This window comes from Cynoglossus semilaevis, chromosome 12 (genome assembly GCF_000523025.1).
Source record: "Cynoglossus semilaevis isolate Cse_v1.0 chromosome 12, Cse_v1.0, whole genome shotgun sequence".
Classification (NCBI taxonomy): domain Eukaryota; kingdom Metazoa; phylum Chordata; class Actinopteri; order Pleuronectiformes; family Cynoglossidae; genus Cynoglossus; species Cynoglossus semilaevis.
Window position 1 is genome coordinate 12,622,742 of NC_024318.1, and position 15,925 is coordinate 12,638,666.

Below are 15,925 nucleotides of genomic sequence, written 5' to 3' on the forward strand. Positions count from 1 at the left end.
TCACCTTTTGGTTATTGTGTCATTTATTTCCATCATGACTCATCATGAATCCATCCATTTTTATGTTTTGTCATTTTCTTTTCCTTTTCTTTTTTCTCTCCTGTTCAAACAGATAAAAAGGTTTCTATTGAACATGCAAGCCATCGTAAGTCTGCTCTTCCATGACTTCACACTCCCATCCATTTCATACTCTTTGTGGTGTGTGTGTGTGTGTTTATGTGCTTATAAAACTGTTTGTTGTTGTTAGCGCAATGGACTTTATATGAGATATAAAGGAGACAGGCAGAAGTCCTCCACTGGTTTAACATGTTGTTTTTATGAATGGATGACGAGAGGGAAGAGGGAAGTAAACCTTGTAATTTTAACAGTACTTTAGTACAGTAGGAGACTCTTCCTTTCAAAGCTCAAACTATCATCTGTGCAAAACACAATGAACAGGGAAATAACTTTGGGGTTTTTTTTTAATCATGCAGCTAATTATTTCAAAAGTGGAAAGAAAATGAATCTTTTCAATCAGAATTCTCTTACAAATAATATACAAATAAATACAGGAGGAAATAATAGGTGAAGCCAACAAAGAGGACCATTTGTGACTTTGAATTCCATTCAACAAAAAAAATAGAAAAAATATTGAATTTTCTTGACAAAAATGATTTCTGAATTTAACCAATCCATGAAACAGTGTTGTAATGAATGTTAGGCACACCGGAGCAGTGAGCTGCGAGTCAGGGCAGGACTGAAACCGGAAGTCATGGAATTACATGCCCAATCATTTTATCTGGAAGTGCTAGGTTGAAGTGCTAGATTGTATTTCCTTAATACTCTAAGGTCTGTGGTAAAGCAGAGTTAGGAAAAAGTCTGATTTTTACATCGACATCCATTCATATTGTGAAACTGTATAAAACCTGAGAAGTGGTTTCTAGTCCACATTGAACATATGTGTCCACATCACCTACCTTTGGACGGTCTTTGGTTGAGGCACCCTGTACTTTGTTTTCATACTGTCAGTGTGAGTCTATTGTGTAGACACTTACTTTTTGTCCACGTAACCTGTAATTGTTTTTATCCCTTCTCCTTGTCATTGTTGAATAAGTGCATTACAAGTTTCTCAGATAGTTTCGTTCAGTGAATTCACATAACATCTCCCTGCAACTATAGAATAAGGTAAAAAGTTACACACGCATCAGAAAAATAAATGTCTGTATGAGTCAGTTGAGCCGCCTGTGATGGAGCATGACAGAGAATAATCTGTGAGGCGTGTTATGGTTGGAGCTAAGTGACATTTCTTTAAGCTCACACTCTTTGATCCACGTGCACTTCACAGGGAGCGTAAGATCTGCTGGAGAAAAACCTTTGGTTTCTGTCTGACTTTTCAGTTAATCTGTGGGATCATTTACATGTGGTGTTACACTAATTCCTCCAGCTCCATGTGTCTCGGGTTCAGGGGAGAGCAGCTGCAGTAATGCACCTAATTCGCCATTGTTAGGTTCCTGTAGCTACTGTGGATGCCTGTCAGATTTGGTTCCATCTTGCCTCGTGAACTCCTCTCCTCTCTCTGCCAGCCTCTGCCTTACTCTCCTGATCCTTTCTCCTGGCTCTGGCATCCTACAACTTCTTGCCCACTCTTTCAGGCTTGTTCTAATTCAGGCTTTTTCCCCAAGCACTGCTGGCCTTATCTCTTGCCCCTCACCATACGTATAATCCTTCTGTGCTTCTAACAAATCACAACATTATCGGGTTTCTTCCAATCCTTTTGCCAAATTGCTTCTTCACTAGCTCTCTTCTACCCTTTATCCAGACTGTCTGCTCTTTTTTCCACTTGTGTTTGTCCTGCTCCAACCTCACTTATTTTCTTTCACTTCGGGTTTTACTGCCAGTGTTTGGTAGTCAGGTCTAAACAGGGTGTTTTGGGTTTTTGTTTTTGTTGTTGTTGTTGTTGCTAACTACTTACTGGGATTTGCATGGGAGGTGTGAATAGATGGAGCCCAACAGATGTCTCTGATGTTTTGTAGACAAACTTAATTAGTTTGATCAGGTTTAAGTTTGTGTTGTGTTGTTGGTTTTTGTTTTTAAATCTATTTTAAAACAACATCCACAAAACCACAGCTGCACCGGAAACGCCATCCATCACTGTGATTGTGTACCTTTCCATACTGCTGGTGGAGCTATATCTCCTCTCTAATGCTATTGCAACATAACAGATGGTTGGACACAGTCCACAGTCCTTGTTTTGGAGAAATAGCCTTTATGGGGTTCTGCTAAAGCTCATCTTCTACCAGTAATTCATCACAGATGAGTATCTGACTCACTGAGGATTCTTCAGACTTTTTTCATAGTATGCAGGATTTTGCCTTTACAAATATTACTTGGATTTTAACGGTTTGTTAGAAGCTCATGCACGCTTTTCCAAATATTTAGGACATTTCTGGGTAGGTGTCAGAAGAGACATCTTTAATAAAGAATAATAACAACATTTGTAATCTGAGTTACAGACACCAACAGCTAACAATTAACTGCTTCCTGTCACTAAGGGCAGTGGCTGCAAACTCAGCCTTTACATCTTATATGAACCATCTGTGTGACAATGTGGAGCATAATTATAACGCTTCAACTTTAAATGATGCCCAGTGGTTTTGGCTGAGTCAGTTAAAGGTCAGATTAGCTCTAGACTAGCTCAAGTCATTTTAATTAAAAACACTGAACAGTTAAAAAAAAAAGTCCCCATCTGTTTATCGAAGCGACACCTTCTCAGGTTTTTATCAATTCAGGCCATAGAAATATTGATTTTACCGAAATAAAGCAATGTGAGAATTTCCTTAGCAACTCACAGCAGTTTTTTGTTTTGTTTTTTCCACCTAAATCTTTACACCAAACCCAACATACAATAGCCATAATATTAATTAAAGTTTGACTGTAAAGTTTTTTTTTTGTTTTATTTTTTATTTTTGTTTCTTCACCTTCAATTCACCGTCAATCCCTTTTTTTAGCAGCTCTAGCTCCAGGTACGAGTGTAGCAGTCTATGCCGGTCTGGTGGTGGCACTGCTGCTCTGTGTGATCCTGGCAATTTGCGTAGGGGCCCTGGCATATCGCCGCAGACGACGACACCTCCACGGTGACATCACAGATTCTTCTTCTGCTCTGACAACAGGGTTTCACCCCGGCAACTACAAGCCTCCCAGACAAGGTGTGTTCACTGGTCAACTATAATGACAAATGAAATTACATACCAAAACTACTAATGCTAAACTAAGAGTTTAATAAACTACAGGATTAGTCACTGTTTTGACTTTTTAGTTCTGGGGTCAGTGGTTAACTGATATAAGGCTGCGTCTTCACTAATAACAGAGTGTGTACATTATGTACCACTGAAATTCACCACTGTGTCTAAACAATACGTAACTGCAGTGTGTGTAAATTTATTCATATTTCTTCTATTTTTCATTGTAAATATATTTCTTAGTTTCACCGCTATTTATAACTTAACATGAATTAATAATCATCCTTCACTTAGGCAATCTATTCCACACTGCATTGCATTCCCTGTGTTTTAAGCATTTATCATAGTGTGCCTTCCCCTGTTCCAGCCTTTAAATATTAATTTGCAACATTAATATAATTCACCGGCGTCACTTTTAGCACTCTCTGTCCCGTTTCTGTCTTTTTTGGTACTGACGGAGCGGCTGCTCTCCTACTCTCTGTCCACAGATAACCCTCACCCCCTTCATCCTTCAGCTCCTCCAGATCTGACAGCCACAGCAGGACATTTTCGTGGACCACTCTACTCCCTGCAGCAGGCTGTCAACGACAGCCCCCACAAGATCCCCATGACCACCTCCCCTCTGCTGGACCCTTTACCCAGCCTCAAAATCAAGGTGTATAACTCCTCCACCCTCTCCTCCCTGGAGCTGCCTGTGGACATCAGCTCAGGAGATGGAGAGATCCTCAGTCTCAAATCAGTAGGAACTGTGGGGAGAGAGCGAGAGTATCCCAGTCACACCCTGTCCAGAGAGCCGGGCCTGAGCACTAGCGCCACCTTGGGTAACCTGGGAGGACGCCTCACCATCCCAAACACAGGTAATAATTACAAGACTAACAACTTTATTTTTTATTTTGGAGTTTTTTGTACAATTACAGGCAGAGGGGTTTACCCTGATGAAAAACAGTCCTTCAGATTTCCCAAACTTTTTCAATTTGAAAATACTTTGTTTGCTTTTTCAGTTTTATCAAAACATTACCATACAACAAAGCGATTATTATTATGAAAAAGAGAAGCTTGACAGGGTACAATTTTAACAAACATTTTAGTACAGAGAGAGAGGTTAGAGAAAAAGGCTAATGTCTTTTCATAACAGCATTAAAAAGAGCCCTTTGGTTTCAGTTATAAAATGGGATAGAATTTGTTGTTAGGAAAAAGGAAAAAACATGTCCAAGAAATTGCATGTTCCTTGTCTTTCTGGTCAAGGTGTTCAACTGTAGTCTTTCAGATCAGGGCCGTTGCTGAAGTAAACACTTTCAGTGCCAAATTTAAACACCTGTGAAAATAGCTGGGTGTGATGTTTGCTTTTCATTTATAAAGAATGTCCTGCAAACGCTACCTTAAAAACCGAATTCTATTGAGATACATACAAAGACATAAAATCACTCTGGCCTTTCCTCCGTCAGTGGTCACCACAGTGGTAGTCTCTATTGATTTGGCAAAAGGTGGATTCAAACTCACATCTCTTGTTTGGTTGGCAAGAATTCTATCAAGAATTCTGCAGTGCCGCTGGTTCCTAATAAAATATATTCTTTACCATATACTTTTATTTATTTAAGATATGTAAGGAGCAGCGGTTAACAGGTAGGTCAGCGGTTTGCTGGTTCGACTCCCAGTCTTTCTGTATGAAGTTGCCATGTTCTGTGTTCTTTCCTCAGGGACTCTGATATTCATCAACAGTTTAGAACCATGCAGGATTAGGTTGCGTGAACTCACCATAGATGTAAATGTGCGTGTAAACTGTTGCTTGGCTCAGTAAATGCTAAAGTAGTTTCACAAAGATTCCATTGTGATGTAATGCTGCCTTTGCCCTGTAGGTGTCAGTCTGCTGGTCCCTCCTGGAACAATCCCCCAGGGCAAGTTTTATGAGATGTATCTGATTATCAACAAGTGGGACAAAACAACGTGAGTGCCATCGTCGTCAATGACTTGGATTCATTTTTCATCAACACTTACTTCTTTCTTTATGAATTGTGTAAGAAATTTACGATAGATCAGAATAGATTAACTAGATTAGATTAAAGATTGTTAACTTCTACATAAATACAGTTGCACTTTTTCCGTTTAGATTTGACATTTTCCTTGTCTTTGTCGTTTAAATGAAGTTTGTTTTTGTTTGTGTTCATAGTCTGCCCTCTGAAGGCGGGCAGACCGTCCTCAGTCCTGTGGTGAGCTGCGGTCCATCTGGGATGCTGCTCAATCGTCCTGTGGTCCTCACCTTGCCTCACTGTGCCCAGTTAGACACACCCACACCTGACTGGACCCTCACACTAAAGACCCAGACACACCAGGGGGCCTGGGAGGTCAGACTGTTTAAAACCAAAATGACACATAATGGTGATCTCCTCTAATATGGTCTAACGTCGGGGCTTTTATCCCAGGAGGTGCTGACAGTAGGAGAGGAGACTCTGTCCTCACCCTGCTACCTTCAGCTGGAGGAGGAGTGCTGTCACGTTCTGATGGAGCAGCTGGGAACGTACGGTCTGGTGGGCCAGTCCTGCCCACCGCAGCCGGCCTGCAAACGCCTGCAGTTGGCTCTTTTTGCCCCCCGTGCTCCCTGCCTGTCCCTGGACTACAGCCTGCGGATCTACTGCATCCATGACACTCCACATGCCTTCAAGGTGTTGATCTCTGTCCCTCTGTGTCTCTATTTGTCTCCTACCAGATTGATGCTCTGCTCTTCACCTTCATCCTCCTGAATCCCCTGTTTTCTTTTGTTTGATGTATAAATCAATAGTGTGGTTGTAGTTTCTGCACCGGTTCAGCCTCACGTTCTTCTGAAACACCACTGGACACAGAAACAGATCGTAAACAATGCAGCAGAGATCCCGCTGCGATAAAGTCCACTTTTTTGTTCACACATTCATCTTCCTCTTTGCAACGCAAGCACCCACATGAATCACAATCTAACTTGTGGTTCTGTTAGAGATTTGGTTCTGTTGTCCTGGTGGCAGCTAATGCATCTTCAAACAAAAGAATAGTGATGGCCTTTTTCTCCGGACCCACACTCAAAGATTTTGTTTGGTGATGTGAAAAATCCAGGCTAGGAGAGAATCAGATGATTCATCACATTTTAAACTTGGTGTCACAAAGTCTTACATACTTGATACAATCTTATAGGTGTATTTGTTCACAGATACAGTTGTCTAAAACAGATGTACAATAGAGGAAGAGAGTGTGAGAAAGGCCGCTCTCTCTCCATTCGCTCCAGTGATTCTTTACCCAAAGGTCTGTCCAGGTCTCTAGTTAGCTAACCCACTTCGGTTACACACAGTTACACAGCCAGTTGTTTGTCTGATTAAGTCAGCATGGCAGTGTTTTCATTTCATTTGGCTTGCTGCTTTTTAAAATAATCTTTAACAAAAGAAATTAAATTAACCATTAAAGCTAAATTTAGGGTTTTTCACAGCAAACTTTTAAAAAAATATTTTAAATGTATTTATTTTGGTTTAGTTTTTGTCTGTCTCGGGCCATACATCAAGCAATCTTTTGGATATATATTTTATTAAATCTATTTTAAAAAGTCTCTGCTGACATTTAATAATCTTTAAGCTAATTTTTGCCTATTAAATTTCCAATTTATTTTTGCATTAATGTTTTTTCTTTTCTGCTTTAATTAAAATGTGGAATTTAATTAAGCAATCTATTTTAGAATTGTACTGTTATTTCCAAAGGTTGAAGATTGAAGATAGTCTTAGATATAACAGCTGTACTTCTAGGACCTAGTTAAAGGACATGGCCACGACCTTAGTTATTTTTACATTATCGACCCTGCCCCCAGCCCTGACATGTTGAGGTTTAATTTATTTTTGCTTATGTCACAAACAGCCGATTTAATCAAATTCAACGGAGCCTGAGGCTATGAAGAATCAATAAGAAGAGTGTAAAATATAATGAAACAAGGCCTAAATAGAACAGAATACAAACAAGGACGTGTGAAGTCAATGTGTGAAACATGAAAGTAACAATAATAGGTAATATTGCCTGGTTCCATGGTGGTTTGAAAAACCTCTCTCTTAACTGATGCTGCTCTCGTCCTGTTCCTTCCTCACTAACATCCTGCTGCTATCGTGTATTGGATCTTTTCCAGTCTGTGAAACACCTGAAAATAGCACACAATGCTACTTCATTACAAAACAGCAAGTGAGCACATTGAGCATCCAGAGAAATTCTGAGTGACTCGCGTTTAAATGAGCTTTCTCACAGTTCTCCTTCTGCAGCGTGTGATGTTTTTATTTTTGATTTTTTCAGGCGTTTGAAGTTCAAATCAAGCCCTGGAGAAAACAAGCTGCGACATGTGTTTTATAGATGCAGATGTGATGAGACTGATTAAATACACACAGTCTTAATTCCACCTTTTATTCCATGTATGCAGGAGGTGCTGGATCTGGAAAGGAGTCTGGGTGGAGTTCTACTGGAGGATCCTAAGCCACTGGTCTTCAAAGACAGTTACCACAACCTGCGACTGTCCATCCACGATATTCCTCACACTCACTGGAGAAGCAAACTACTGGCAAAATACCAGGTGATTTTTCAAATGTGTTCTTAAAAAGTCAGAAAAGACAATTTCCTCATGTCATTTTAACATCCAAATTGACATTAACATGTAAAAAACAGTTGTTATGAAACAGGGTCATCAAACTTAATCATTGAAAGGGCTGAAATTTAAACCACAGTTTAAATGTGGGCCATTTATTGAACAGTCCAGTGCTGACGATGCTTTACCAGAAATACAGAATTTGATCAGACTTGAACAGACAACAAGTTCTTCCTCAATAAAAACAAAAAATAATCAATTAATAGTTGATATTTTCATTGGTCAGAATGCTGTGGGTCAGGTCACAGGTGATGTAGTTTATATAGTCTATACTGTAGACTTAAATTTTTTTTAGGGAAAACCCCATGTATGTTACTCTGTTGGGCCACATGAAATGATGGTTTTTAGAGTTTGGCACAACATTTTATGGCATAAGAATGAGGATTTTACTCATGTTTTATTTCAACTGGGAAATTAAATACATTTAATAAGAATAAATATTTAAATTCAAAACAAATGCTAATATCACTTCCTCAAAATTTAATGTAATCCTAGTCTTAATGCTATGCAAATGGGGAGAAAAAAAAGCAGAATTAGCCGCAGCTGTTTTGTTTGTTGCCTTTGCTAGGATATTCACATTCAAAGACTCATTTAAAGTTATCAGCTATATTGTTTTTTTGGCTTTGCCTTCTTAACGAGGTTTTTATGACGTGACTTTATTGAATTATTTAAAGTTCAAATTGTTGTTCCTTAATTTTACTTCATTGGTTTTAAAAAGTTTACAAAAAATATTGCATTTTACCTGCATTAAGCTGTAGAAACCCTGAATATGAGAATATAAAAACACGCAGTACGGCTCTCTTTGTTAGTGCGGTGGTCGATGTCTCCACCAGTCATGTGGAAGAGGAGGGAGAGATTCCCCAACAGGGAGGCATTAGTTTCCAGTAATTGCCCCATAGAGACAAATAAATGTACAGTATTTAATTTGAATTATATTTAACTTTTTTCCATGTAAGTTTCAGTTTAGACAAATGGAAAGATGTTCTTTATTGATCCTGGAAAATTGCAGGTTTAATTACAAATTTAGGTTATGATTCAGACTAATTCCACATTTGTATATCTTTTATTATCTTAGATAATATCTAGAATAATGTACCTAAAAGAAAAGAAAAACCTGAGGATGATAGTGAGATCATCGTTCATTTTAAAAGGCAAATATAGGGTGTATTATGGTTTTCTCTCTATCTCTCTTTTTTTATTATTATTATTAGTTCCTATTTTTTCTCGAAACTATTTTCAGTTTTCTTGACTCTGCTGTGTAGCTGTAGAAGAGAGGACGAGCTTAAAAACCTAAGAATAGTGTGAATGGATCGCCATTGTTCCCTGAACATGAAAGCCTTATTTCTACTTCAGTCGAACTCAGTTTTATCAGTGAACACAGCTGTAGACTTTAATAAAAGCACCATGTTGTGAACATTAAAATTGGGCTTATTTTTTCCTCGTGGCAGGAGCTGAGATTACGGACCGAACTTCCCCAGAATAAACAAACGTGTAATCTGATAGTGGCTTTAATTTATGGACAGTTGGTTTACGAAAATAAATTGTACTCTGACATACTGAGACCTCATTGGTGCAACATAACGAGTGGCATGTTTTGTAAGTGTGTCCTACGTGGCGCAGTACATGATTGTGTGGGACAGAAAATACCTACCGTAAATTATCCTAATTGAAGAACCAGGTCTGGTCTCTAACACTTGTGTCTGTCTCACAGGAGATCCCATTCTATCACATTTGGAGTGGTTGTCAGAGACCTCTGCACTGCACCTTCAGTCTGGAGAGAGGCAGCCTGGCTGTGTCACAGCTCACCTGTAAGATCTGTGTGCGACAGGTGGAAGGAGAAGGACAGATATTCCAGCTGCACACAGATATCCAGGAGGTAATGGTGACAGCGCAGACACATACATTGCAATAGTGCGCAGGCAGCCAGGGCAAAATGCAAGAAAAGATTCAGACTCCTCTCCATCTCTGTCCATCCAGACTCTACCGCCCCACTCGCCGCTGCCCTCAGGAGGAAGCTGCCTACCTTCCTCTCACGTGGGACCTTACGCCTTTCGCTTGCCTGACTCCATCCGCCAGAAGATCTGTGCCAGTTTGGATGCACCCAGCGCTCGTGGGTGTGACTGGAGACTACTGGCACATAGCCTTGGCTTTGACAGGTCAGATCAGCCGCAAAGGGTTTGTGTGTAAAGTAAAGCTGCCTCAGGATTAAGTTGCAGGTTTGGAATTCCTCAGTCCACTGATAGACCTGTATGATAGTTACACTCACTTATTCAGACAAGCTAAAAGAAACAGTTTAAAGTCAGTGTCAATCAGTGGATCCCAGATTTTCTCTGCAGCTCTGACTCTTTGTAAATAGGACTGTTGTCAGGCCTCACCTCCTTCAAAACTGCTCCTCATTGAACGAAGGAAATAAAATTGCAAATCAGTGCAAAAAAACATGTTAACTATGCCTGTGTGTTTATGGTTACTTAGTTAACTTTTTCATTTTTTCTCCAATTCCATTGTCCATCTCTCAACTAATCCATTTGTTGCCTAACAATTATTTTCTGACTACTTTTGCCAGTCAACCCATTCACAAATATCAAAATTTTAGAGGGCATAAAATCAATGTTTTATATGAATTTCCCTTGAATTTCTAACTTCTCTTGATTTATGTCTTGCTTTGTCAGATGTCATAATGATATCAACCAAACAAAGCTGAAATGTAATACAGTGTACTACAACATGAACTCTATCACTTTCATTATTTGCGATGCAGCAGGTTTTTTTGTTTTTTGTTTTTCATTTTCTCTGTCCTTCTCATCACATTCACCACATTTCTCTTTTCTCCTCAGGTACTTGAACTACTTTGCAACAAAGCCCAGCCCCACAGGTGTTCTATTGGACTTATGGGAAGCCTGTCACCAAGGTGACGCCGATCTGGTCTCTCTGGCGACTGCTCTGGAAGAGATGGGCAAAAGTGAAGTGCTAGTTGTCATGACAACAGATGGGGATTGTTGATTTGTCACAGAGAGCAAAGCAAAGAAAAAACATTATTTTTGTACCGCAGTGAAGAAAACAAGAAATCCAGGCTAAGAATATGCACCGCCTGCCCCACAGTGTAAGGTCACAGAGCAGATTTCAGTTTTTCATACATGCTCAAATACCTCTGCTCCATCCCACACTCCCTGCCGGGCCCTAATCAGCCACTGTAGCTGCATCCGCCACCACCCATTTCCACGTCATGATGCTAACCTGATTTAGCTTGAATCTTCAAAGCACTGCTGCATATGCAAGACAGCGTAAGGATGACAAAGATGATGAAAAAAATCATTTTCTTTTATATAAAAAAATGTAATATTTGGATCACCACCATTCATTCAGTATGCATGGCCACAAAATTGCACACATACTAACTTATGATTACCCAGAGTTCAACAACAACAGCAGCAGCATGAAAGTGCATGATTTGACGCCATCTCACCTGATGTCAGGGGCCTTTCTTTACTTCTAATTTGTCATTGTGCGTGGGTAGAGAATGACAGGCAGCGCCGACCTGTCCACAACCTCCTCAGGCTACCGACACACTCCAACACACACGTGGACTAACTGGTCATTAATCTGTCCAGAGTTCGACAGGCTAGGATTTTTTTCCTCTAACTGCTACAACTGTCAACACATCATATGCGAAACAAGCCCTCAGAGCCTGTTGCTTTGGCTCGGGAACAAAAGGAAATTCTAAAGGAGTGGCCTCGCCAGTGTGGCCAGAGAGAGAACTTAAAAGTGTGTTTAAAAATTGGTGGGTAACGGGATGGACCGACCCTTAATATTGTACAGCACCAACAAATGCCTCAAAGCCTTGGCACATCATTCCAGCCCAGAGGGGTGTTTCTCCTTCTTCTCTATCGCTCTGCCACACTCCTCCCATCTGTCGACAATAAACTACAGGAGAGCTTTCTGGTCATCTATTAAAAGTTTCCTCTGGGGAACGCTCTTTAAGTTATTATCCTTTGTGGATTTTTGGCTGGTTTTTCTCTCATCGTTCTCTCCGTCATGACAGCACAGAAGCAGTTTTGTCATTTTATGCTTGGTGAGAATCCAGAGCTGCTGGGTTTTGTTTTTTAGCAGGTCCAACCGAATGACAGACTGACTGTAGTTTCACAGAAGATGACTCAGTCGTGAATAGCAGAGCCAAGATTTTTGTTAAAGGTAGAGTATGCAGAAAGAAGGTTATTTTTAAAAAGCTAATTCCCACAGACATTTGCATGGTGGTTTGTCCGTCTGCAGCAGAATTGCCCTCTGCTTTTGTTTTCTCTCATTCATTACGTGGCCATGATGTTTCTGTGTGAAAATGTTAACCACCGGAAGATAAACCCAGTAGGTGGTAGTAATGTAATTAAATGATACAGAATATAATAAGCTCACAGGTGGGCTACGTAGCTGACTATTGTATGACTAACAATGAACTCAAATTTAAAAAGAGTTATTTCAAGTATTTTATGTATTACAATAGTGGAGATTTTGGTAAGTTTTGTAAACCACACCCTGACCTGTCCTGTCAGGATAGACTGCTAGCTTAAACCCAGCTTCCCTGGAATATGCTTGCCTTTAAAGTTGTTTGTAGATTTGCAAGATTGATTTTATCGGAGACAATAATTTTCTCATTTAAAAAAAAAATCATTCACCAAGCTTTTTAAACTACAGGCAGTGGTGGAAACGTATTGCTTAGTTTACAAACACATTCTGCATATTCTACCTTTTAAAAAAGTCTTTTAAATGTTGATTAAAATAATCTCAACAAACAAGGTGCTGTTTGGCGCGGAGGTGATCGTACAGATTGAAAGCATCTCTGGTGGAAATGTAAGGAAGCCTTTGTTGATGTGGTTGTACCATCACAAATTTCTAAACATGTACCACAGATGATTATCACTGACAAATCAACTAATGAATTAAGAGACAACAACATTTGCTAATGAAAAAACAGTGACATTCTCCAAGATTTTCTTTTTACAAACAGGAAATTGCATCATCAAAATAGTTAATTAACATATATATCACAGTAATCATATATTGTAGTACAACATTTTGAATCCAATTATGTTTTATTTTTTATTTTTTCATATATTGGTTTTACTTTGTTAATTATTTGATAATAATAACAATACGTGGTTTCTGTTTTATACATTTGTACCGTAATGTTATTTGAAACTTGGTTGGGTTTGATATTTTTTTATTATCATGTTTCATGAAGTAGACAGAACATTGTAACATGTAAATTTCAGTGACTTTTTTTTAATTCCCTCTGATTTTCTGAAGTGGAATATATAGTACAGATAATTTATCTGGAGCTTTGAGTTTGATTCTAAACATCAGGAGCTGGTCTCCTCTGTAGAGGCCGCCATATTTAATTGCCTTGTTTTTACTTGAGCCCACTGTAAACAAAATAAATACAGTACATTTGGGGGGTTTGGACTATAAATGAAGGATGACATCAGTTCACCTTTATGCCAGGATAAGAGTTATGAGGTGAATCAAGCTACGTCATGTAATTTGTTGCTCTATTTTACAGACTGTACCTTTAATGTTTCTATTACTGAGGGCCTTGTGTTTTCTGTTGTCTGACTTGTTATTTCACAGTCCTGTTTGGCTGTGAGTGAGGGCGGTTTCCACTGTACACAGATGAATCATGCAGAACAGATTTGTCTTTTCTTGCATCAACCAGGCAGCGAGGGACCATGAAATTTACCTCAACTACAAATGCATTACGTCTCTATTCTCTGTCCACCGTTTATCTGTGTTTCCAGCTTTCAGTCCATCACAAGAACTCATCAGTTCCCTCTTATTTTAATTTGATAACATGTTTTTAACCTCTGGACTAAAACTGCCTGCTTTGTGGTCAGGGCTCTCAGACACTGTCTGCATTATCAATGTGTGTGTGTGTGTGTGTGTGTGTGTATGAAGTGTATTGTAAGACAGCAATTTAAATGCTGTCATCTTTAACACTTTATTTATTTATTTTTCCCTTAAGAGCAAAAAAAGTGTTAATGTCGTTGAATCTACGAAAAACCAAATCACAGACAGTACTCTCCTCTTCAGCCGTGAGTCATGGCACTGTTTTGTATGAATGAACTGTGTGTGAGTGTGTGCGCAGTTATGTGCACATGCTTAAAATCTGTCTTTTTTTTCTCTTTGTAAGTGCTATGCAAGTACAAAAGAAAAGTAAAAGCATTTTGAATTTCATTCTTTCCTGCAAGAGTAATTCTATTTTTTCAGAACAGGGCAATGACAGGGTTTTGTTTTTGTATTCTGGAGTGGTTTAAAAGTGCCGATGGCGGTCTCACTGAGTGGTAATTGTCCATCTGAGTCGCAAGAACTGGATCAGTGGCAGACGGAGGAAGCTGCAGATGCACAAGAGGAAAAAATAAAGCTCAGACGATGCAGTAGCTTCAACACAGGTCGTGACAAACAGTGAGAACCTTTGACCTGCTGGACGTTTCCCAGTGAGGAAATACGTGAACACAACCATTTTGGTTCAATGGATCCCTGAACATTGCAGGACTATTTTCTCTCCTCAAGTCTCGTTACAGTGACTGGCTATCCGTAGACTACAGTGTTTATTTGTCCAGATTTAATCAGTATCTGTCGAATCTCTGGCCATAGCTCTGGATAATGTGTGCGGACTGGATTCTACTGGAAATTTTTTTTTTCTTTAAGAAGTCTGATGTTTTTACAAAAACTCAATATGAATCCATCTGTGTAAAGTACCAATTGTAAATAAACATCTAGCCTTCTTACCTGTAACTAAATATAATTTTTATGCAATAAATTATATTTCTTAGTTTAACAACAGGGATGTTGTCCTTTTTTCTTGCTGCTTCTAATTAAATGATCCACAGAAGGAAAAGGCCATCATTAAGGTGAAACTGTGTTTTTATCACTTACACCTCATTTCACTAAAGATTCCGCCTTCGCCCCTACTTTCCTCACACCTCATTGGAAAATTACTTCTGGATCCATTTAGCTGTGAACGATTTTCACAGGCAAACTGACCGACCTTCAAATTAACAAAGTTTTAGAGACACTAATATTGGCCTTCTAGGGTTGATCCGGGAACTAACTTAAGTTTTTGCTTTCTTTTTTTTTAAGTGTAGAATTAATCAGATTAGGCCTTTATATTGAGAACTAATGTTAATGTTCTGTGACTCATCTGCAGTGAGTGTTTGCTGCACTCTGCTCTTAATGGCAGAAAACACTTTGCATTTGTTTCATTACTTACACTGCTAACTGGTGCAGTTGCGGCACTATTTCTTAGTTAACTAAGATGTTATTTTTTTAAGAATTTCCAACATAGATTAATAAAGAGTGAGGAGATTTTTAACAATTCTGTCCATTTTTATACCTTTCTTTACTGATGTTGTACTTAAGAAAAAAATGATTTCACAAAACCTAAAAAGTAAAAATTACTACTGCCATTAAATAAAGATTCCATTATTAGACCAAAGCGCAAATCAATAATGGACATTGCAGAGAGAAAGTCTAAAACATTTGAATTGAAAATAAAACTGCTGAAAAGGAACTGCTGATGCTCCCAAAGCAGGAGAAAAATAGTCAATGAGAGAATCTTTTTAAGGACCAATCAGTGGAAGAGTAATTTGTGCTCTTGCCTTATGGCAAAATCCTTGTTGTAGCTGATGGTCTTACTGCATGTTCTCCCCATGCGTGGAGGTGTTGTCTCTGATTTATCTGCTGTGATGCTCTCCAGCTCCCCTGCCACCCTCAAAAGAAATAAACGGTGGAATATGAATAAATAATTATTGTGATAGAGAGAAGAAACAAATGAAAAAAAGCAAATGATAACATTTTACGTGAAAACTTTACACAGTAAACAGCGACACTCTGTTTTAGTTACTTCAATAGAACTGAGAGCATACTCAGAACCTGTGAAAATGTATGGGAAAAAGCTAAAATGAATGTTGGTGATTGTCTTGCACAAATTGGCAACCTACTACTAATTCTTCAGAGAATGACCAAAGAAATGGCTGAGATTCTTCCGGCGATTTGTCTGACAAATACAGTATTTTATTTAGAAAGA

At 38.9% G+C, this 15,925-nt stretch overlaps 1 protein-coding gene across 4 annotated transcripts in view; it reads left to right on the top strand.

Annotated features, from left to right (window-relative positions):
- The window catches only part of unc5b (unc-5 netrin receptor B), a 58,378-nt gene extending 43,213 nt beyond the window's left edge, over nt 1-15,165 (top strand). The window contains exons 8-17 of one of the 4 annotated variants that reach the window (XM_025060854.1): nt 113-145; nt 2,988-3,185; nt 3,707-4,075; nt 5,075-5,162; nt 5,386-5,560; nt 5,639-5,878; nt 7,633-7,782; nt 9,566-9,730; nt 9,832-10,010; nt 10,689-15,165. In XM_025060854.1, coding sequence (XP_024916622.1) covers nt 113-145; nt 2,988-3,185; nt 3,707-4,075; nt 5,075-5,162; nt 5,386-5,560; nt 5,639-5,878; nt 7,633-7,782; nt 9,566-9,730; nt 9,832-10,010; nt 10,689-10,854 — 1,763 coding nt within the window. In that variant the 3' untranslated portion in view covers nt 10,855-15,165. The remainder of the gene's footprint in view (nt 1-112; nt 146-2,987; nt 3,186-3,706; nt 4,076-5,074; nt 5,163-5,385; nt 5,561-5,638; nt 5,879-7,632; nt 7,783-9,565; nt 9,731-9,831; nt 10,011-10,688) is intronic. The other 3 variants (XM_008322218.3, XM_025060855.1, XM_025060856.1) reach the window with 3 other exon arrangements.
- Nucleotides 15,166-15,925: the final 760 nt, after the last annotated feature.